Raw genomic sequence first — 24586 nt, 5'->3', positions numbered from 1 at the left:
ATCTTCTAACAATTTAACTTGAAGTGTTTCTAAAAAAATTCAGAACCAAAAAATGAGATAAAAAAGTCTATGAATTAAATTTTAAACCCCCTACAATTAAAGGCGTCCAATTTTTGTATAAATGATCTTTGATACTTTAGATAAAAAATGCAGATGTTTACCTGTGACAAATGTAGCAACTTCTATCTTTGTGAACAGGGCACCCAGTACCGCCACAAATACCGTAAACATATTGATTGCTTTTGCTACTATGTTCCGCAAAGTAAATACCGGCTCCAAACATTCCACCAATGTAAGCGTGTCGCTCGTCGAAACCTTTTTGAACTATCGCATTGATAAAAGGACTGCCATGGAAAAGCATTCTTTCGTTTGCTTGTGGCAGAGACGAAGTGGATGTGATTCGAGTCATGGAACCAGGCGACGTCGGTGCTGCGGCTCCTACCTCTTCAGCCACTTCTTGACGTCTGTGTGCATAACGTTCCCACAGCTTTCGATTCTGTACTTTTTGAATCTATAAAAACCAGGGTTGCTTAATAGATTGTATTTTATTTTAAACTAGTAATCAGACTTTTTTAATCGTCTTACTGACCCTAACTATATTGTATCTGGCAAAAATACCACCAGAAATGCCATTATCTCTATGTTCTCGGATAGTACTCTGCATTTCCTCTTCCACAGCCAAAAATTCCTTATCCTCGGCAAGCAGATCTACCAACAGAGTTCCTGGATTGACAGAAGGCTGCCAAATCGAACCAGCCGCTGAAGTCAGGAGTTTATCCATTCCCTTAATAAGCTTATGTCTATATCCATAAGCTGAAACTCCAACCTGCTTTAAATCCTCATGACCCATTTCTGCAAGAATATCGAGCGTAATCTGCTCGCGTTCGAATAACTCGAGCAAATGTTCCAGGCTAAGACTTTGCAGGAATCCAGCCACACTTGTAATCGCATTGCTATTTCGTTCTTCGCCCACATCTTTCATGTCTCGTTCCGAACATTGTTCTGAGGAGGTCATTGGACTTATACAAGAAGATGGGCGCGCTACTGGCACGCACAGAGTTATTGCTGCACCGGACGGCAGAATGACAGTCTCTTGAGTAAGGGATGGTGGTGGTGAAACGGGAACTGAAAATATCAACATTTTGTCAGTATTTTCAAAATTGGATTAAACTTGTTTCGTAGATAATCTAAACTGGAGAGAAAATTATTAAATAAAGTACCACCTGCTGCAATGCTGGGTGATCTACTAGTACAGGCGTTGTTGACACTAGTCGAAGGCATAGACGGCACGACTTGTTGTGACGCCATGGCATCTTGTAACAAACATCGAACGTCATCAGCGCTAGCCAAGTCCACCGGCGTCTGACCTTCTTGATTTTTCAAGAAGGTGTCTGCTCCATGGGCGAGGAGAAGAGCGCACAATTGCGTTCGACCCTTCTGAGCGGCCTCGTGCAAAGGTGTAAACCCCCACTTGTCGGTAGCGTTGACTACTGTGTTGTATTTAATTAACAAAGCGGCTATGTCCAAGTGACCGTAGCTCGATGCATTGTGCAAAGGAATCAGTCCGCCCTTGTCTTGTGCATTTACATCGGCTCCTCGCTCCAATAGAAATTCAGCTACTTCCAAATTGTTATATCCAGCTGAAAAAATATTCTTAAATTACAAATTTGTTCAGTTACTACATTTCTATTTCAGATTTAGCTCTCCCTAGGGATGATCATGGGACCTTATAGCTGGTGGGAGGAGGTTTAGTCAAACGACAGTACTAGGGACTTTGAATAAGTGGTACTGATTTGCAAGGTTCGGCTGCTCTGCAAGGGGTGTCAATGCTTGGCACATGCTAAGCTCAGAAGTTTTAAATTCGTGGCGAACTTCCTGAAGCTATACCAAATAAAAGCGCTAACAGTTTTATGCGGATAAAGCACAACGGGTTTTATAGCCAAAGAGTGTCTGTAGGACGCCCCGTTCGTCTAGAAAAACAAGAAGGTAGATTTATATTAAACGTACCTGCTAAATGTAGAGGCGTGCTATTTCGACCTTGTGCATCTCTGCAGTTGATATTGTCTGGGGTAACAAGTCTCTGTACTCTCGCTAGGTTTCCCTTTTTAGCTGCATCCAGCAAGGCGCTATTTCCTCGCAGAAGATCTGCAACGTCTTGATCGCCGTCTCTTACCAAATCCAAAGGCGTCGCGCCATCCCTATTCTTCTTCGTCGCGTCCGCTCCATGCCTTAATAGAAGGCGAACTATTTCACACTTTCCTTTTGCAGCAGCTTCGTGCAACGGTGTGAATTTCCAAAGATCTGCTACATTTACAGATGCTCCATGTTTCACAAGGAGTTCTGTCACTTCATAGTGTCCGTACGAGCAGGCATTGTGAAGAGGCACCAAACCACTACAAAAATTATTTCTATCAATCGAATTCTAAATTCTTCAAAGTTATGATGATTTTATTTTAGAAGTTAATTTTTGTCAGAAAAATAATTACCCTTTATCCTTAGCATGAACATCAGCCCCGTGTGCTAAAAGATATTCAACAACAGGAACTCTATTGTATCCAGCTGCAAAATGCAAAGGCGTTGAGTGCCTGCCATCCAAATCTCTACAGTTGACAGCATGAGGATTAGGTTGTAAAATTCTCTCCACGGCAGTCAAGTCACCAGATTTACTTGCTTCTAAAAGCTGTGCTTCCACATCTTCCGTTCCACTTGGTGGATCTGAAGAAAGACTTAAAATAAGAACTAGAAAAAAAGATTCTTGAAAAAACAAAAGCATTTCGATATACAGAATTATTGTTGTTTAATTATTAAAATTATTAAAATTATTAAAACTATCAAATTATTTTTAAATTATTATTTTAAATCATTAAAATAATTCCTTGGCAAGCCCACTATATTTCTATCTTACCCTGTAAAATTTTTAACACGTTTTCAGTGGCCACCTGAGCCGCCGTGTATCCCTGAAGCGATACAATTGATTGGTCTACATTGTACGATAAAATAATTCTGCAGGCCTGCACGTTATCCTCCCTTGCGCATCTGTAAAAAGAATGATTAAAAAAAACGATATATTATTTTCTTCAGGAAAAGGACCTACAGCCAAATGAATTCCTAATATTTTAGGCCCGGTTTGAAAAGCTTTTCTGTTTTTCGAGTAAAATCCTTTTTGAGCCTCTAGTTCATATAAGTTTATGTACTGACAGCGCCTTATATGAGTGTATGTTTATGGGACCGTTCGCGAAGAAAGGGACCTAACGCGCGGTAGTTTCATTTTTTAGGAGGTGTGATTGAAAAGGCGGTCCAACACAGAAACTGCATGAGAGATATATATTTCAGATATATGAATAACATATTTAATTATGAAATAGTAAAAAAAATTTTGTTTGGTGTATAAAACTTAAAATGAATTTTTGCTTGTTAGGTCTTGTTAATATGTGCCGAGTATGAGTATATTGGCAGTTTTGGCGATTTTGAGTTATTAGACTCTGACAGAATAAACTATTATGCACCGTTTGCTTAAGGGCATGTGATACTTCGTCGTGTGATCAATCGGATACAATTCCTCCGGCTTTTTTCCACAAAAATGAAAATTTTTAAAAACTGAATTCGGAGATGCTATAAAATATCATAACGGACGTCCTCGGACTCTTTTTTGCGGGATAATAACAAAAAAATGTATTGTGCTAAATAACAATTTTATGCATTATTTTGAGGTTACGTCGTTTTTTATCTCTGCCTTTCCGATAATTTTAAAATTATTGATGAAATAAACTTTTTTAATTGCCTGCAAACAAGGTTAGTTCCGGGAGATTAGTTTTATTTGTAAGTCCAAAGTTTCCGGCCAAAAATATTGTGTACTTTGGAAGTAACTCTCGGGAGAATTTTACACACATAACCTCGAAATATGCACGCGTTGTTAGAAAAATCAAAATTTTTTAAAAAAATAAACACAAAAAAATGTGCGGGGACGTCCGTTAGCATGTTCGCTATCATTTCCCAGATTTTTAAGACAAAATATTTCTTATTCTAGGAAAAAAGCCGGGGGAATCTAACACTGAAAAAATCGATACTAATTCCTAAGCGCTATGAGAATTAATCACATTTTGCTAAATTAAAACTTTTTTGAATTAACCCACAAAAAAGTGTGTGGGGACGTCCGTTAGCATGTGCGCTATCATTTCCCAAATTTTTAAGACAAAATATTTATTATTCTAGAAAAAAAGCCGGGAGAACCTAAAACTGGTAAAATCGACAATTTTCTAAGTATCACATGCCCTTAAATATTAGACAATTCTGTGAGATAATAAGGGGCAAAAACGAAAATATAAGTAAGTCCTTTTGGTTGATTTCCGTGCATTATATGTCTATGTGCATTCTGAAAAGAGGTCGACAAACTACAAAAAATAAGTTGGAGAAAGAATTAGCATATTCGACACAAAAGCACTCATGATGCATTTAGAGGTTAGGTTCACGAAGTGAACTGCAAAGTCGGTCGATCATTCTGTTTATTTAATTAGACTGTATCTCTCGGAGAAAAAATAGTAAATTTTATTCATAGTTAGCATATTTTAATTTTCTGCTTTGTTTATCAAAAGCCCCCAAATGTTGTAAGGTGAGTTTTTGCGGACAAAATTACTTTAGTAGCCAGGCAAATTTTGTTCACAAAATCGAATTTTCTCATTTTTCTTGCAAACAGCAACATATAGGAAAAAATGTTGAGATAAAAGTTTGGACTAAAAAGGTTCTATGAAAAATACCTCACTATTTTGCGATATCTTGCATTGTTTACGAGAATAATCCTAAAGTTGTATTTTTAGGACTAAAAATCCCCCCGGTCTCAAAAATGGTTTCGCTAGCATAAAACTGATAGAATGCCTTTATTCTATTAGAAGAAACTTTTCAAACATATTAGGAAGAATATAAATAGTAGGTTTATCCCAAATTTTGTTTTTCGTAATTTTAAAATTTGAAAAAGGCCCTTTCTGTGTAATATTAAACATATCATATATAAGGGGCCATACTTAAATTAAGTAACAGCTTAAGGGAGCGGGGTCTAGAGAGGGGCAATAATCCATTACGTAATTTAAGTGCGTCCCCTAACAGAAACTTTGAAATAAATACCTGTGTAGTGCCGTCTGCCCCAGCCCGTCCAATGCATTAACTTTTGCGTTGTGTCTTAAAAGAATATCCATAGCGTCGTAATGAGAATGATCGGCTGCGACGTGAAGAGGTGTGAGAAAGTCTTTGTTTTTCTCATTCAAAGTGGGACTCTTTCTAATTAAAATTTCAATAATTTGTTTTCTCTTAGGGAACGGAGAGGCGACGGCGCAGTGTAACGGAGTATCCCCAGTGTAGGGGTGTTTAAAATTCACCACCTCAGGCGACAAGTATTTCTTTAATTTAGTCGAATCCGCCTGCCTGCAGGCGTCGAGTAGGCAGTGTCCTTTATATTCGTCTGAAATTGAAGCAAACATTTCACCTAATGGTTTTTAGAACAAAAAGTAAAAGTAAAACGTTCGTTTCACTCTCTTTTTTAATTTAACAAAATAACCACTTTAATAACTTTGTTTTACATACATAATAAGAAATTAAAATCCAGGAAATTTTTAAAGACAATTCAGTTTACGTTTTTTTACATATTTTTTGGAAAAATTCAAAAGATGAAAGAATTTTAAAAAATGTTCAGAGCAGAGTTTCCACTACAATTTTATTTTGACAGTTAAACATTTTTCCAATTTAAAATAACATTGTAGTGTAGGCGACAAATATTTAAATGTAAATCTGGTTTAAATTTCCGCGGGCATATATGGCAGTGTAATGTAAATTCTCTGTAAGAGGGCACTGGGAAGAAAGCAGGAGAAAGGGAAGGAGATCGCCTTCGGAAATCTCGTTCGATTAACATCTATGATGTATCCTGAAGAGTATATTTTCTACAATATTCTAGAATATTAGAATCGAGACCACCTTTTCGATAGTGACGGTGATGAGAAGGGTGTTGGTACTTCCAACTAAATATGTTTCCAGTAAAGCCAATTTTGTGTTTTTTTCAGGCAGGGAAAATGTCTGAGCAGGGTGATTTTCAGGTATTTCCTTCTCACAATGTTGGTGATGCGGACAATCTATTTGAAAATAATAATGGTGGTGGTGACCTGGACAATGGGTCTAATAGCAGTGATGGAAACAACTTCGATCACGAAAACCGAGATTAGTGGCGTGATGAAAGTCAGAATGGTGAAAATCAGGATGAAGCAAGAGGCGAAAGAAATGCCAACCAAATTCAAGCTCACGTTCCTGGACGTGGCCTCATTGAAGCGATGACTAGGGCAGTTATCACAGCCGTGTGAGTCTAATTTTTCCTTTCGGGCTCGAGGATGACGACAATGTTGAACTATGGATCAAGAGTGTTGGCGAGATCCGCAATGCTTATTCAGTTCCAGAGGATATTTTTAAATTATAAGCAACCCGTCACTTTAAAAATAGAGTTTTGGACTGGTACAACGAGACTCCTGGAGTAGGTGGAAAGAGGTCGTCTGAACTTAAGGAAGAATTAACAAAAATGTTCAAGTGTCGTGACGACCCTCTCACACGCACTAAAAAGATGGAAGCACGGCTGTTGAAAATTGGAGAATAATACTCAGTTTACTTCCCAGAAAAACTTAATTGATATTCGGGAATTTTGGCTTCGCAAATTCCGCATGAAATGATAGCAGTGACATTGTGACATTGGTCAAAAGAGATTGGGAATTTTCGACGACTTAGCCATCGAGTATATGATTATATGATCTATGAGTTTTCTTTAGACTATTTTTCAATAGGACGCACAATTATTTTTTTTTGTAAAAATTAAAATTTAATAAAATGTGAATGTGCCCGCACAGCGGGTACATTTTTTTATAATAACAAGAAAATTTCTCAAAAGACGCAACAGAAATATTTTCAGTTCCTTTATTTAAAATTTCTGTTTTACATAAATTTCTACGAAAAATTGATCAATGACTTTTTCCCCGATAATTCATGGAATTTTTGTACAACTAGTACTTTATTTCAGTTTACTGACATTAATTATGTTGATCAAATATACACTTCAATTGAATCTCACTTCACATTTATCACTTTCGTTCAGCAAGTATAACACAGGTAAAATAATAAAAATAAAAAGAATAGATGGAATAAATAAAGAATAATCATTTTTTAAATCCATTATCTCAATTGCAATGTCTACTAAAAACATGCATGAGGGCGCCAACAATATTTTTAAAAGCCTCCGTTTATGGCACAAAATGCTCTAGGAAAGAAAAAAATGAGTAACTTTAACATTTTTATTTATTGATATTTTTGAGATAAACAATTTGCTACGCACTCGTTCTTCATATTTTCGCACATTCTTGCGCAAACCTTTTAAAATTAAGACTCAAAAAATCCACTACTGTAATTCTGTGATTGTGGATTCTCTTTTATTAAAAGAGCTTAGCTCGAGGGTTTGAGCCAACCTACGGCACGCGACTGATGGCAATCGCACTACGCACTCGGTCTTTGTATTTCTCCCGCATTCGTGCACAGACCTTTTAAAATCAAAGGTCAACGGACCGACAACTGGAATTTTGTGATTTTAAACTCTCTTTTGTTAAAGCTCTTTCGACTTTAACGAACACATTCTCATCCCGTATCTCGTGCTTTGCACTCGATTTTGTCCGAAATGTTAACTTTTCTACATTATACGAAACACTTTTATATCAAATATAATGCATTTTTTATGTAACTCCACCTGGGATTGCTTATTCTGATATTGCAAAATAGAGCATAAATTGTATTTATTATAATTATTATAATATTTGTTTCTTATTTTGCTTTAAATTGTATTCTAAGCTGCGCTAAAACATGTATCATCTCAATAAATTTATATCATTACAATACATAATATGCATAAAAATTGAATCATTCTAATTCTTATTTCCTTGCCTTCATATTTTTTAAATATTTTGAATCTTGTTTTTTACGATTAAGGAAAAACTACTAGGCATTTGCATAGAGTCTATTACAGGAAGCTATACAGGGTCCTCTATAGGACCCTATGTTCTCTTTCTTCTTTTCTGTCCTTTTTCCAAAAATTTCATTTTTTTATTTTTAATCTTATTTTTTACGATTGAAAGAAAATTTACTCGTCCTATAGAAAAATGATTAATAATAAATTTATAGATCTTTTTAGGCGAACAACTGTTGTCTGTTAATTTTAGTTCGTAATTGTGTCGTTTTTTCACAAAAATTGAATATTCTTATTTTGAATGTTATTTTTTAAGACTAAGGCAAAAACTACGTGTCCTATTGAAAAATATAGCTCTTTTTTGGATGAACAAGTTTTGTCTCATTTTTTTCGTAGTTTGTGTCGTTAGTCCAAAAAGTTTTTGTTATTTTTAATGTTTTTTATGACTAAAAACAAAAACTACGCCAAATTAAAAAAGTTGTTATAATCTTGTAGGGCTTTTAAAAAGTAACGTTTTTCTTTTCTTGACTTTTTTTCATATCATGCGTTCTTTGACTTGAAATGTTAATTTTAGTTTGTTTTTTTGGATTTTGAAAATACTCTAACTCTGATCATTTTCTTTTTATAGAAAAGAGTCAAAGGGAGAACTTGTTTGAGTTTCTAAGCACTATGAATAACCGTACATCGAATTTTGAAATCTTGAAAAAATGTGGTTTCAAAAATTTTTGGTGCAATCAAATTTTGAATTTTCAACTTTTTGACCAAATTAAAAAAGTTGTTATGATCATTTTGTAGGGCTTTCAAAAATCAACGTTTTTCTTCTCTTGACTTTTTTTCATATAATGCGTTGTTTGGCTTGAAATGTTCATTTTATTTATTTATTTTTGATTTTGAAAATGCTCTAACTCTGAGAATTTTCTTTTCATAGAAAAAAGTCATTAAAGTAAACTGTTTGAATTTCTGAGTACTATGAATAATCGTTCATAGAATTTGGAAATCTTGAAAAAATGTAGTTTCAAAATATTTTGTAAACGCACTCACTTTTTGAATTTTGATCCAAAATAGCTGGTTCACGAACTTGTTCTTTCTTTTAAAGCCTTAAAAAAATGTGCCAAAGCAGAATCGAATCTGATCAATTTTTCGAAAGTTATCGTGTCTACAGAATACAGACGACAGACAGACAGACAAAAACCTTTGTAAAAATCGCTTTTTCTGACTCAGTGGATCTCAAAACGTGGAGATTTGATGAAAATCGACAAATTGAAATTTTACATAAAACCAATACCTTCCCATCAGGATGAGAATGTAAACAAACATTGCATTGCTTGTAACATGATTTTCTTGAAAAATAGTCACTATCCGCCGGACTATAGTGTTTAATGACTTTTCCATGAAAGGACAAAAACTAGTTTTTGCATGTTTGACTTGCTGCGGCCGTTTTTTCTCTCCAAAAATTGACATGATGGATTATTTTCATTTTAAGATTTGCAATCTATTCTTTTTTTAATAACTAACAATTTTTCAGTAAAATAATTATTCATTAATTTTAAAATTATTCAGTTTTAAAACAATGTCCATTAAACATTGAAATAAATTTCGACGGACACAAATCTCCAAATTACAAGTGATTGCATTGCAGGTTATTCAACTGTAGTTGCAGGTGATTTCCAAGTGACTACAACTGATTTCCTGTGACGGCACGTGATTTAAAATGATATGGAATTAAATGCTCTTAATTTCCCGTTGAATTGTCAATGGTTGAAACTGATAGTATGCAATTTCACTTATACACGGTGAATTCCGAGTGATGGCAACTGATTTTATGTGATTACAAATGATTTTATAGTGATTGCAATACAGTTTGCGCACTAATTGCAAGAGTTATGTATTCTTAGTTTTGAACTCAGGACTTGCCACAATTGAACAACATAAAAATACTTCAAACTGTACAATTTTCCTTTGAAATTGTAGCAATTTGAATAAATTGCGGAATTGACTTGACGCATGTCTGTTTTAAAGAAATTGAGCTGCCGAATCGAATAAGGGCACGTAAAATTATTTCGCCGGGAGTGGAATACCCCCTGGAGGCCTTTAAAGAATTTCATTGCGCATCTTTTTCCATCAGGCATAAAGTTGCAGCTTTTTTAGTTTTTTTAATTAAAGCCAAAAAACTGAATTTTTAAAGAAAAATCAATTTTAATTAGTTTTTCACTTCAACTCGTGTGCTCAGTCAATCAGTTTTTAGAACTTTTCAAAAAATATAGTTCAAAATATCCTTTAACTGATAGAGCGAAAGGAATTAAAAAATTTAATGAAAAACATTGATAATTTTTTTCTGATGCGTGGCGCACATCGGACTTCTCTAACTTCCAGCGTTTCATTTATCCAAGGAATTATGAGCAACAAAAACTTCCATTTGCGGATACTGTGGGGGGCAAATGTGACACGCGCCAAATTCATTTCATTCTCCTCATCAAATATCTCTGACTTTCAGCATTTGCTTTCGGGTGCAGACCCTACCGATAATTTAGTTCGACTATCCTAGAGTTAGATGAAGTGGTTAATGTTTCTGGTTGCTCGCTGTCTGTCAAGTGAGAGGGAAATGCTGCGCGTTTGGGGCACATTTGTCCCCCAGAGCATTCGTTACGTTCGAGTTTTGTCACGGAATTTATTTTAATTTGTAAGCTTTGTCCATTTTAAAATTAATATTAATTTTTAAAAATGTAAACGTGCTTAATATTAATATTATGCTTTATGAATTTATGATTACTAATGAGATCCTTGTTCACTTTGATATATACATTCTGTTTATGGAAAGAACAAAGAATTTTTTTTTTATTCAGAATAACAGCTATCATCGTTGGAAGTAATACTTTGAGTCTTACTATCACCAAGTTTAATTTTAATTAATGAAGAAAAATACTAACATTCTACAAAACAAAACAATGTATAACGCAATATGCGTTACACATTGTCCACGGGTTAGGAATTAGTCAGGAAACGTTTCAAAAAGACAACCCTTAGTAAATCTAAGCTACTCACAAGCTAATCTCTCTTGAAGCTCTAGCGTTGGAGCCACGTCGATAGCACTTTTACTATGACAATTTAACTGCGTTGGATCTGCACCTTCACTCAAAAGGAGAGAACAAACTTCTGCCCTTGACTTACTCGCTGCTTCATGCAGAGGAGTAAAGGCCCACAAATCACTCGCGTTAACTGCCGCTCCGTGTTTCAACAACGCTTCGGTCACGTCGAAGTGACCATACGAACAGGCGTTGTGAAGAGGCACCAAACCACTATCAAACAAATATTATTATTAAAAATCTCTACCTGCTTTTGTCTATATTTAAAAAATACTAATGAAACTCATTGAAGTTACCCTTTGTCTTTTGCATGCACATCTGCTCCGTTCTGCAGCAAAATTTGAACGACCCTAGAGCGATTGTACCCGGCAGCTAAGTGTAAAGGCGTTGAACGACGACCATCACTGGCGTGACAATTTACATTGAGAGGATTGAGAAGCTGTAAAAGTCGCTCTTCGTTTCCCGATCTGGCAGCTTCGAGTAGCTCGTCCTTCTTGTATTCACCTGTCAACACTGGTTTTGTAGCAGTATCAGCTAAATCCAGAGCAGTTTTTCCTTCAGTGTTTCTAATATTTGCATCAGCTCCGTGTTGCAACAGTGCTATACAAACGTCTACTTTTCCCTGTAATGCGATTCAAAAATACAAAAAAGGTCTTCAGTTTTTACTTTACCGTGAACTATTCGATATTCTATGCAATATTTTGCTCTCTACCTTGATAGCTGCTTCATGCAAGGGTGTATAATTCCAATTGTCACGAGTATTTGGATTAGCTCCTGCTTCTAATAAAAGTCTCACAACGTCGTAGTGCCCGAACGAACACGCATTGTGCAAAGGATGAAGACCACCATCGTCTCGAGCTTGGATGGACGCACCAGCCAGAAGCAAAAACTCTACAACGTCTCGTCTACCGTATCCTGATTGAATAAAATATTTCAGAAATTAAGGACAAGAATTAAATAAATTTTTTAAAGTTAAAACTGAAACAAGTTATAACAGAAAAATGAGGTCGACAACACCTAAGTATGTATAAACTATAAACTAAAAGTTACTATGCAATTTCAACTAATAAGACGTTTAATTTTAAATTATACAATAGATAATTTGCATGAATTTTTTTATTTTTGGTCATCATGACGAAGGCCAGTGGCGAACTGGGTACCCAGGGGCACGGCCGGGGACCCAATACTGGGGACGACTACTAAAAAAAGTTCATTGAAGAAAATGAAAAATTCTTTGCAAGGAATATAACGAGAACGTTATTACATGTGTATAAAACTTGACCCCCCCCCCCCCCCCCCCCCCATGTCCAAGAATATCGAAAAAAAAACATTTTTGATCGAAAATTCAAATTTTTATTCCAAAACAAAAATAATAAAAAATATAAAATTCTGTTTCGTGGTATATCTGTAAATTACCAAAAGTTGAATTGAAAAAATTTATACATAAAAAAATATACACATTTTTTAATCACGTTTTAATAATATGCGTAGTTTTGGTTTTATTCGTAAAAAACAACATAAAAAGTAAAAAAAAAAAAGAATTTTGTGGGCAAGACACAAACTACAAAAAAAATAAATGGACAAAATGTATTCACCCACGAGAGAACTCCAAATTCGTTATTAATAATTTTTTATGGAACGCGTATGTTTTATTTTAAGCTTAATTTAAATCGTAAAAATAGCATTAAAAATAAAAATAAATATTTTTCTTAATAAGAACACAGTTTATTTATAGAAAACGCAATTTTTAAATGATAAAAACAACCCAGTGTAAATACGACTGTTTCAATACCAATGCAGATAATGAATTGTAATAATATAAATTGATTGAAACGATACATTTTTCAGGGCAGCTGAGAATAAAATTTAGAGCAACATAAGTAACAAAAATATTAAATTAATCATTATGAATAAAATTGGTGCTTTATTTTGCAATATTGTCAATGCTTTGACCTTTAATTTTAAAAAGTTTCTGCAGAAATGTGGGTTAAGTACAAAGACCAAGCATGCAACGTGAAGAAAATACATTATCGAGCGCAAATCTCAAGAAACAAAAGTCGCACACCCTGGACGTGCTGAAACTTGAAAGCGATAAGAATGTGCCCGCGTAGTGGGCCGATTGTTTTTCGTCTAATGAGTTCAACAAATTGTTAATTTCTTTTCACGTTTCTTATTATTTTTCAAGAATTAAAAAGATTCCATTCCGCAATTTTAATACATAACCTCTCTCTGCCCTCTCGCATTATAATTCCATTCTAATTCTTCATCTCCACAAATCATCATATCATAATCTAGTATATATACAAAGATAAACGTGCTAAAGCAATGAACATTGGCGAACATTTTTGTCGTGAAGAAAGTAATTCATAATAATAACATTAAAAATTACGAAAAAAATGCTAAAATTATAATAATATAACCATTATTATAGTAAAGTGAAGCAAAATTTAGTAACATTTCACAATTTCCAAAACAAAGAAATGTATCCTTTGCATCGAACTCTTGAAATGTAAGCTAATAACTTTTTTTAAAGAAAATTTCGACTAATAAGTAGTCATTTTAATATAAAAATTGAAGATTAACTTAACAATTACTAAAATAATTGAATACAGCCGATAATTAGTCGACCTTTTGTAAAAAATTAAATGAGTTGCCCCTTTTCATATTTGTAAGCTAAAATGGAGTCATACTTTTTACATAAATAAATTGATCTGGAAACTCTCTCAAGGTACGTATAGGCGCAATCGAAAGTTAATATATATAAAAAACCAATATATTATCGGGCGCCCATAAAAAATGCACTTAGATGTTATATACATTTTTAATAAATAAATATATTTTGGATTGCATCGGAAACAAACAAATTTAAAATACTGTAATATAATTGATGAGAAGAATATTCCTTTCACTTTTACTGTTTCAATATAAATAATTTATTATTCATTTTTAAAACATTTTCTTAAATAGGATGGAAAACATTTTTTAGGTAATTTCTTAGGAATAAGATGGGTGAAATGAAATCGGAGGACACTTTCTTACTTTACTGGTATTACTTATAGGAGTAAAAGTATAAATCGTGGAAATTATTGGATATTCTTTTCACACTTTCCATTGCAATCTAAAATATATTTATTTAAACAATATAATCTTTTTGGGGCGCCTTGGCATGGCTTAGGAGTCACCAACCAAGGGCGACGCAGCCGGGAAAACTCGGCTTGCGCCCCCATGCCAGTCCACCACTGACGACGGCCATTATAAGGAGCGCACAAAAAAGTGAAGCATGCACAGATAATTTATTATATTTTGGAATTTGGTGACTTTCAACCACAATATTTTATGTTAACATGACTTTTATTTTTAATTTGATGCGTTATGAATAAAGATTATCATTCAAGCGTGCGAAAGACGCTGCAAATTATTTAAGATTTCAACTGGTTGACGATTATGCAAATCTGCTTAGGAATTTATTAAAACAAAATTAATATGGCAGGCGATTTTTTCAAAAATACTGAAAACGCCATCACATCCAAGGATTTTCCGTATAACTAATGTCACATCAATCATAAAAGCTTCCATTTCCGCAAGTTTTTCGAATTTTATCAATGTTCGCCTTAATAAATATTTAAATCGAATATTGATTTATTTCTCGTAATAATAAACTCAAGCCAAAGTCCTCTGCATTATGCAAAAAATATTTTTTGTTTTCACGACACATGCAAATTCTCTATTCCGAACAATTTAAATTTAAAAACTTAATTCTAACTGATTAGCGCTAAGGTAATTCAATCATGAACTCTTTTAGTTTTAAATTATTAATTTTATAATCATACCTTTTCTTTGCGAGTGATAAAATATAATAAAAAAATATCAGACTAGATAAAAAATATAACATATTATTTCAGCTGCAATTTAATCATCAATATTGTATTCAATTTAATTAAGATTATACAAAGAAATTCCAGGAATAAAAATAAAATTTTTTTGTAGATTATGTGACTAGGACATATTTTATAGTCTTTAAACTTTAACATTCCAAGAAGAATACTTGTAAATGATTTAATACAAGATAAAGTTTGTTCGCCTTTTTTTATAGTGTGTACATTTGGTATTCCAAGATAATGTTTAGATTTTTTTCTTCAATTTTATTATACGAATTCAGACTTGAAATAGTAGATTTTTTTCTTCCTGATGTATCTACCTTGCTCCTAAATAATCCAATGCCCACCTAGGGTTTGGATATTGTAAAAAAATTGGTTGGCGGCCCAGCCACTCGCCAGAAAGTGCGAAAACAGTTTGGTAAACGCTCTAGGCTACAGATTTGGGCCTGAAGCAGGAAGCTTTATGATCGAGCCTGCATCTGAAAGTCCTAAGTCCCTAACAATCGGTCACCGTGAGTTCAATGGATGTGACATAAATTCCCTTAGCTGAATGAATTAAAAAACAATTAACCTTTTTTTTATAAATCTATTCTCAATATTCTCATAAATGTTCCTGAAAAATTTCAAATTAATCAATCATATTTAAGGCTCGCAATGAGTCTACAAATATTGGAATTTTATGCAACTTTCAAGATGTGTCAAATTTTTTTACAACTTTGTTGGTATATTAAAATTTGACTAAATACATATTTACTAAGACAACAAGTATATAAAAGGATAAATAAACTGACTAATAATTTCTTGAACAAAATCGAAGAAGTAAACAAAGTATACGTTTTACGTGTTAAATTCCATAAGACATAAAAGTTGTTAGACTATCGACTAAAAACCTTGTTTTTTGTAAATATGCATTCATGAGTTTCCATGAGAGAACAATTTGGCGAACTCGCCAATCGAGAATTTCAAAATGTACATTTTTGGGCCACACTAATACAGAAGTAAACCAGCTCAACCGTCAAGTTTAAAGAAAATAATAGAAACTTTGGGATCAAAGATTTTGCTGTTACTATGGAGGCATCATTTAAAATCTAAATCATAGCGACTGACAATATAATCTAAATAGAACCTCAAGAAATCAAAAAAAAAGAAAAAGAACAAATGGCTTGAACATTATAGACAAACTGATTTACGGGTTTCATTACCTTATGTACCTGGTTTATCAGAAAAATTAAAAAAAGCGTTAGAAAAATTTGCTATTAATGCACGTTTTAGAAATGATCACAGATTAAAAAAATGTTTCACTGACATAAAAGACTCCGAAAAAATTGATAATACCTCTAATGTTTCTATTTAATAAAATGTAAAGGATGCAATAAAGTTTATATAGGTGAAACTGGTCGTCGGTTAAAAACTAGAATATCCGAACATAAAAGAGATAGTAGAAGTAGCAACTTAAACACAGGTCTCTCACAACATTCTTGGAATTTTGATCATTATTTTGATGTTGATTTCGATTTTTAAAATATTAAAATTCTTGCTAAGGAAAATAACTCTTATAAAAGAAAAGTTCTGGAATTAATTTTCATAAATAAATGTATAAAAGTATCTATTAAATTAAAAACAAGAATCCTTGACGATAATCAATATTATAATAACATCATCGATTAATTTGAATTGCCAATGTATTTGGCGCGATTTTCATTTGGAATTGATTTAGTCCATCTATAACTACAACTTTTTTTGCTATTATATTAATTCATTTGTTGTTTACGTAACACTAATTTGTTAGTTATTTTGAAAGCATTTTTAATTGCTAAAATGTGAACTCTTTTCAGAATTTTGAATTTTTTTTTATTTCTACAATTTCCCAAACGAAACGTAAATAAAATAGGAATTTGAATTCGTTTTTTCGTTTTTTTTTAATTCGCTGGGAAAAGCGCGAATCACATAGATGTTCAATGAATCGTTAAGGTGAGCAACTTAATTGAAAGTATAAATTTAAAAATATAACGGGGAATAATCCTGATAAATTTGTTAAAAAGTTGATATGATTACTCACCAGCTGCAAAGTGTAGAGGAGTAGACTTACGTCCTGCCGTATCCCGAGCATTGACTGTTTTCGGAGTTACCAATTTCTTGACTCTTACGAGATCTCCAGTTTTGCATGCCTCAAAAAGTTCTCGCAAAGGGTCCGTATTTCCTGACCCTGATAGGGATTCAGTCACTGTCCGTCGTCCCGCCATTTCATACCGCCATTTTCACGCTTGGTCAATTATGGTTCAATGAAATATTTGATCCTTTTTTATTGCTTTAAAGGCTCTGCAGTCTTCACACAGCACAAGCACAGGTTACTTCTTCTTCTTCTTCTTCTTTGATTCTGACTTTTTATTCAGCAAGCCATGGCTGATTCAAAAATAATCATTCAATATGAACATTCTGTTTTACAAATCTCCCAAAAATTCCAGCTGGTAACTCCTATTGAATTGTCTGGAATTATAATGTTAAGCTGGTCTCAAAGCCATGTATCCTCTGAAGGTTTATATATAGCTGGCTCTTCGTCCTGTAAAGTCCTTGGAAATCCAGAAAATATCAGCTAAAACCCAAGGATGAAACTGTTAGTATTCGTAGCCCATCAGATGCAGATTACTGACGTTGACTGATCCCTCGAAGGCAGTTCAACCCATCTTTGTCTACTTGGGATAGGAAAGGAAGGACCGCCCTCGCAGAGCAGTATTTAATTTAAAGTAAGATAAAGACCTAAATTACCACTCATGTAAAAAATCAACACAGCTCGCCCAATAATTCGACTGGGATAAATATGTATAAATATGTTTTCCAGCAAGTATATTTGAAGCGATAGTGGAAACACAGTGGTTTTAATAAGCAAGACCATAATGGGAGTGAAACTCATACAACAAAGAGCCACACGCAGAGAAGCGCACTGAACTCGATCTAGGATCTTCACCGTCGTGATGCTCGCATTAAGGGACAGAAAGGCCGCCTAATTGAAGTATGCCCTGACGAGCCCTTTATGGACAGTGAGAAGAAGAAAAGGAATAGCTTCCTAAGTGATCCCGGAGATGACGGGAAGAACATTGATCGCTGAAACCCTTAGCGCCAATGGACTTTATATGGGGAACCCAATTCAAACACTGCCAATCAGTATGCTCAAATACTTGAGAGTAGGATGGTATCGGCGACTCGAGACATCGTAAAAATGCAAAATTGGCATGGATATGGAGGCCAACCGTCGCCATCCAGGTTGAAAGCGACCCAAAAGACCGGCTGAGTAAGGTCACGTCCATGAGAATATCATCCACGGTGACATACAAAAGAACATCATCCGCATACATGGCCGCAACCTCAGATAAACAGCTAAGCGTGTCCCGCAAGAAAAGTTAACGTTTTAGAGGACAAGGTGATCCAAAGCGACGAGAGAGTGACGCTGCTAGGTCAATGGAGCAACTTCACATCAATTGAAGGAGTGTATCAAAAAAGCGGACAGTATCATCGGCGGTTAATCGTGTCGTCTGCATCAATCAGTGGCAAAAATGTCGCAGGATATTCGCTACAGTTCGCTTTCAGTTGCTCAGTGTTTAGGTTATGCGTTGCGTAACCAGGTATAACCAAACATTACGAAAATGTTGAGGAAAAACAAGAGGAAGTGTTCATTTTTTTAAGAGACATATAAGGTTATAGAAGAAAGTGAAATCAGGTGCCTCAAAACAGTCTATTTTGGAAATTTACAAATCTTTAAAAAAAAATCTGTCTAAGTTCGATTTTAACAACTTTTAAAACAATTAATTGATTTTTTATCTTTTTCAATTATACCATTCATTTTACAATGCGTAATTCGAAAATCTTTTAATTACAAAATTGTCCATTTTAGGTTTTTATTTTTAAGCTCACATTTTTAATTTAGAGAATTTCAAAATGCAGACTTGAAAACTTGAACAATTATAAATTAAAAGTGTTTGAAGTGAAAACTTTTTTATAAAAGACATTTATCTTTTGCCATTTATTATTTATTAAAATATTTAGAAGTTCTGAAAAAAACTTCAAAAATACTTTTAAATTGGAAAAAATGTAAAACAACTTCTAGATTTCTCCAAATTTGGAAATAAAACTTTTAAGCTTTTCAAGAATGACATGAAAATAATTTAACTTCTAATTTAGAGTGTTCAGTTAAAAAAAAATTTATTTCCATTTTCAATGTTTCTATCTTAAATTGCTGTTAGTAATAACATTTTGAAATTTTTAAAGTTCATTGGCTGATTCTTTAATTTAGAGCATTGAAAATGATAACGTGGATTTATATTTTTGGAATTGAATCTGAATCTTTGAACTCTATAATTTATAAAAGTCAAAAATAATAAATTTCCAGTTTATCTACATTTCATTTAAACTTGTTTAATTGTAAAGTGTTACTACTTTCCATTTTGTACGTGTAAATTATTGAGCATTCGAATACAAAGCTTTTTAATTTAAAAATTTAAAATGTCAATTTAAACAGTTAAAAATCAAGAGTTCCAATTTGAGTGCTTTAATTTTTAGTTTGATTTCATTATTTTAAATGGAAAAATTCTTAGCCTTAGAGTTTGCATTTTTACATTCTCATCCTAATGGGAAGGTATTGGTTTTATGTAAATTTTCACTTTGTCGGTTTTCATCAAATCTTCACGTTTTGCGACCCACTGAGTCAGAAAAAACGATTTTTACGAAGGTGTTTGTCTGTCTGTCGTCTGTATTCTGTACACACGATAACTTTCGAAAAATTGATCAAATTTAATTCTGCTTTGGCACACTTTTTTAAAACCTAAAAAGCAAGAACAAGTTCGTAAGCCAGCTATTTTGGATCAAAATTCAAAAAGTGAACGGGTTTTCAAAATTTTTGAAACCACATTTTTCAAGATTTCAAAATTCTATGCACGGTTATTCATAGCACTCAGAAATCCAAACAATTTACTTTAATGATTTTTTTTCTATGAAAAGAAAATTCTCAGAGTTAGAGCATTTTCAAAATCCAAAAAAACAAACTAAAATGAACATTTCAAGCCAAACAACGCATTATATGAAAAAAAGTCAAGAGAAGAAAAATGTTCATTTTTGAAAGCCCTACATGAAGATCATAACAGCTTTTTTAATTTGGTCAAAAAGTTGAAAATTTGATCGTAACAAAATTGGTTGAAACCACATTTTTTCAAGATTTCAAAATTCTATGTACGTTTGTTCACAGAACTCAGAAACTCAAACAATTTATCCCCATTGCTTTTTTCTATAAATAGAAAATTATCAGAGTTAAAGCATTTTCAAAATCCAAAAAAAAAAACAACTAAAATGAACATTTTAAGCCAAACAACGTATGATATGAAAAAAAGTTAAGAAAAGAAAAACGTTCCTTTTTGAAATCCCTGCAAGACTATGATAACAGCTTTTTTAATTTGGTCGAAAAGCTGAAAATTTCAAATTTGATCGTACCAAAAATAATGAAAAATCCAAAATTCAAATATTTGGTCAAACTATGCAAGATACGAAAAAAATGAAAAAGTTCGAATTTCGCGCCCTAGAAAGAACTACAAATTTATAATGAATCACTTTTCGATATGACGCGTAGTTTTTGTTTTTAGTCGTAAAAAACCACATTAAAAGTAAAAACTGTTTCGACTAACGACACGAGCTACGAAAAAAAATGAGACAAAACTTGTTCATCCAAAAAAGAGCTATACTTTTCGAAAGGACACATAGTTTTTGCTTTATTCGTAAAAAATAGCATTCAAAATAAAAATATTGATTTTCTTTTAAACTACACAAGGTATGAACTAAAATTAACAGACAAAAGTTTTTCGCCTAAAAAGATCTATAAATTTATTATTAATCATTTTTCGATAGGACGAGTAGACTTTCTTTCAATCGTAAAAAATAAGATTAAAAATAAAAAAATTTAATTTTTGGAAAAAGCACAGAAAAGACGAAAGAGGACATAGGCTCCTATATAGGTTCATGTAATAGACCCTATGCAAATGCGTAGTAGTTTTTCTTTAATCGTAAAAAAAAAGATTTAAAATACTTAAAAAATGTCAAAACAAGGAAATAAGAATTAGAATGATTCAATTTTATGCATCTTATGAATTGTAATGATATAAATTTATTGAAATGATACATGTTTCAGCGCAGCTTAGAATACAATTTAAAGCAAAATAAGAAACAAATATTATAATAATTATACTAAATACAATTTGTGCTCTATTTTTCAATATCTGAATAAGCAATCCCAGGTGGAGTTACATAAAAAATGTATTATATTTGATATAAAAGTGTTTCGTATAATGTAGGAAAGTTAACATTTCGGACAAATTCGAGTGCGAAGCACGAGATACGTGATGAGAATGTGTTCGTTAAAGCCTAAAGAGCTTTAAAAAAGAGAGTTTAAAATCAGAAAATTCCAGTTGTTGGTCCGTTGACCGTTGATTTTAAAAGGTCTGTGAACGAATACGGGAGAAATACAAAGACCGAGAATTCACAATCACCGAATTACAATGGTGGATTTTTTGAGTCTTAATTTTAAAAGGTTTGCGCAAGAATGTGCGAAAATATAAAGAACGAGTGCGTAGCGCGAGGTAAATACATACTTAAAAATCAGTACGTTCATCAAGTTTGATTTTCGAGCACAAACATTTTCACGTTCATTATAGCATTAAAAAACCAAAATGGAAAAAAGACAAAAAAAAACAATATTTTTCAAGACGAAACTCCAACAGAAATGATTCAGACGGCCCTGATTTTAAGGTTTAACGAGTCCCTAGATTGTACGAAGGAGATAAAGGGTAACCCCGAAACGGCTTCTATAGCGGGACTGCGATGTATGTCTGGCACCACTGAGGCCACCGTATTCATGGAGGACCTCTCTATTCTGAAACCGAACTGGAGGTCAGGAATCTAATAACTATGCTCGGCAAAGAAATTCAACTATTTCTGAGATAGTCTCTCGAAAAGTTTGCAAAAAGTCGAGGTCAGAAAGATCGGAACCCCTTAACACAAGCCTAGTAAACCAAATGAACTAGCATGTCCCTCCAAGACTCCGGAAAGGACAAATTCAAGTACATATCATTGCATATATCGTGGACAAAGTGAAGCACTGCATTAAAAAGACTATTAATAATCTCATAAATGAAGATAATTCCTCTGAAAAGAAAGCACGATTCATTGGATCGGCTTCATCTGGATCCCAAATCGGATCCACGTCGACCAAAGGGATATTGAACTGAACCAGCTCTTCCTGCAATCTCCTTGTGACCGAGGAATCTGGGTCAGTGATTACACCAGTATGTGGAGAACTCGAAACGAGAGCTTTAGCAGTCCGACTGATCCTTGCTAAACCCCTCGAAATACCAAGCGACCCTTAAGATCATTCCTGAGGATAACGACCAAATCCTCCATCTAACGACCAACATTAATAATCATCGTCTTCATTTTAATGAAGACTTTACATACAAATACCAGTAATAGACCTAAAAAAGTTTGGTAAATTGTGCGACAAGGACAGATTTTCTACTCTTTAAACGTTGACATTTTAATAAAAATATATGTAAATGATTTAATATAGGATGAAGTTTTTTCGCCCTTTGACATCAATCATAAAAGGTCACATTTCTGCAAGTTTTTTTTTCTTCAATTTTGTAAATTACTAATTTTACAATCGTCCCTTTTATGTGCAATTTAAAGTTTTTAATGAAGAATTCTGGCCTTTTCACAGTAGATTTCAACTCGATGATGTTAAGAACTCATTTAAAAAGTATTTAAACCCATTTACGCGCAAGTGCCAAATGTAGGAAAAAGGAAAATAAGAAAAACGCTACCAAAATTTTTGAAAAAATTACCAAAAGTAGCGAGTGACTGCAAATGGTATGAAAAAAATGATAATTTTGGAAAAATGGAATAAAAAAAGTATCAGATTAGTTAAAAATAAATCTAAGATATTATTTCAGCTGCAATTTTAATAATTATCATCGTCTGCAGTTTAATTAAGATTATACAAATAAATTCCAGGCATAAACATAAAAAAGTTTTATAAATTGTATGACAAGAACAGGTTTTCTACTCGTTAAACACTAACATTTCAATAAAAAATACTGGTTAATTATTTAATACAGGATAAAGTATGTTCACCTTTTTTATGGAGCCTATATTTGATAATCCAAAATAATGTTTAGATTTTTTTCTTCAATTTTATAATACGAATTCAGATTTTAAACAATGGATATCTTTCTTCCTCATATATCTACCTCGCCGTTAAATAATTGAAAAAAATCCTAGACTTGAAATCGAATAAATTAAAAATCTATAATTATTTTTAAAAACTTTTCCCTTTCACGTGAATTTCGCAATTTGTCACTAGACGAAACATAAGGAAGTAAACGTTATTTGCTACCAGGTCAACCCTGAATAAAGTTTTAAAAAGTAGTCAATCATTTTGAACTAAAGATCTCACTGTTACTATGGAGGCACAATTTAAACCATAGCGAATGAAAATATAATCAAGCTGGAAAAGAAAAGAATCACCTTGATGTCCGATGAACCGTTAAGGTGAGCGACTCCTCTACAAGCATGCATTTGAAAATATAACAAAAAATAATCCTGGTTAACAAATTGTTAAAAAGTTGATACATACTCACCAGCTGCAAAGTGTATCCCAAGCATTGACGGTTTTCGGAGTTACAAATTTCTTGAATCAAAACTCAGGCCTCAAGATTTTGGTCACACGATTGCAGGTCACAAAAAGTTCTTCCAGGTCTCCTAAAAAATTCCGTATTTCCTGCCCTTGATAGTGATTCCGTTCCGATAGTTCGTTCAATGGTTCATTGCAATATTTCATTATTTTTTTATAGCTCTGCAGGCTCTGCTCTGCAGTCTGCCATTCTCACGCCATTCTTCATGATCGCCATTCGCATGCGCACGCACCTAGGAGAAACCCGACAAGAAACAAGAAACACACATATCAGCTGTCATTGAACGGCGCCAAATTTAAATTCCCTGTCGATTTGAAATAAAAGGCTATAGCTGAGTAAGGATGGTTGGTCTGTCTAGGAAGATATTTGCTTCATATGTGGATAGTAACTTTCTTCCATTATGAGACTAATTTAGCCCAAGTGCCAACTTGAAAAAAAATGTACACGAGTTATAAAAATTGTTTGAAAAACAAAAAATTACAATTTTCTCGAAAATAGCTGAATAAATTTTGATGATTTAAATATATATTATACAAGGTGTCAAAGCAGTTCTAAAAAAATCAAGAGACAATTCTGGTGATTAGAAAGGGAAAAATATTTCTTTAGGAATTTTGAAAAAAATTTCAATTAAAACTTTTTTGTACCGCCGTAATTTTTTTCTTATTAGATACTCAAGGCCTTTGCAACGACATATATTTTTCCTAGAATGATTCCAATGGTACTTCACAATGAAAAAAAATTGTTTTCTCGCCCCTAAAAAGCATGCTATTCCATTCAAACGAGGGTTCTTCAGAGTTTTAACTCATGAATTTCTTAAATGAGCATCACTTGAAACTATAGATTTCTTATTGGATGCTCTGCTCTGCATCTTGTATTTCGGAAATAGTGAATAAAATATTATCTTGTAAGTAGTATAATAGT

General features: G+C 33.3%; 1 protein-coding gene across 1 annotated transcript in view; it reads right to left on the bottom strand.

The window, feature by feature from the left end:
• LOC117183125 (poly [ADP-ribose] polymerase tankyrase) overlaps positions 1-23885 on the bottom strand; it is a 29177-nt gene extending 5292 nt beyond the window's left edge. Inside the window, exons 1-12 of the mRNA XM_033376313.1 lie at positions 23612-23885; positions 16999-17532; positions 11774-11976; positions 11358-11683; positions 11021-11274; positions 5119-5452; positions 2906-3036; positions 2487-2715; positions 2008-2393; positions 1224-1640; positions 590-1125; positions 162-511 (exon numbers count right to left, since the gene is read on the bottom strand). Of these exons, the coding sequence (XP_033232204.1) occupies positions 162-511; positions 590-1125; positions 1224-1640; positions 2008-2393; positions 2487-2715; positions 2906-3036; positions 5119-5452; positions 11021-11274; positions 11358-11683; positions 11774-11976; positions 16999-17182 (3350 nt within the window). The 5' untranslated portion in view covers positions 17183-17532; positions 23612-23885. The remainder of the gene's footprint in view (positions 1-161; positions 512-589; positions 1126-1223; positions 1641-2007; positions 2394-2486; positions 2716-2905; positions 3037-5118; positions 5453-11020; positions 11275-11357; positions 11684-11773; positions 11977-16998; positions 17533-23611) is intronic.
• Between the last annotated feature and the right edge of the window lie 701 nt (positions 23886-24586).

Source organism: Belonocnema kinseyi, chromosome 2, assembly GCF_010883055.1.
Source record: "Belonocnema kinseyi isolate 2016_QV_RU_SX_M_011 chromosome 2, B_treatae_v1, whole genome shotgun sequence".
In the NCBI taxonomy this organism is placed as follows: domain Eukaryota; kingdom Metazoa; phylum Arthropoda; class Insecta; order Hymenoptera; family Cynipidae; genus Belonocnema; species Belonocnema kinseyi.
Note: the sequence above shows the minus strand (reverse complement) of the source record. Positions and strands in the feature narration are given on the sequence as shown.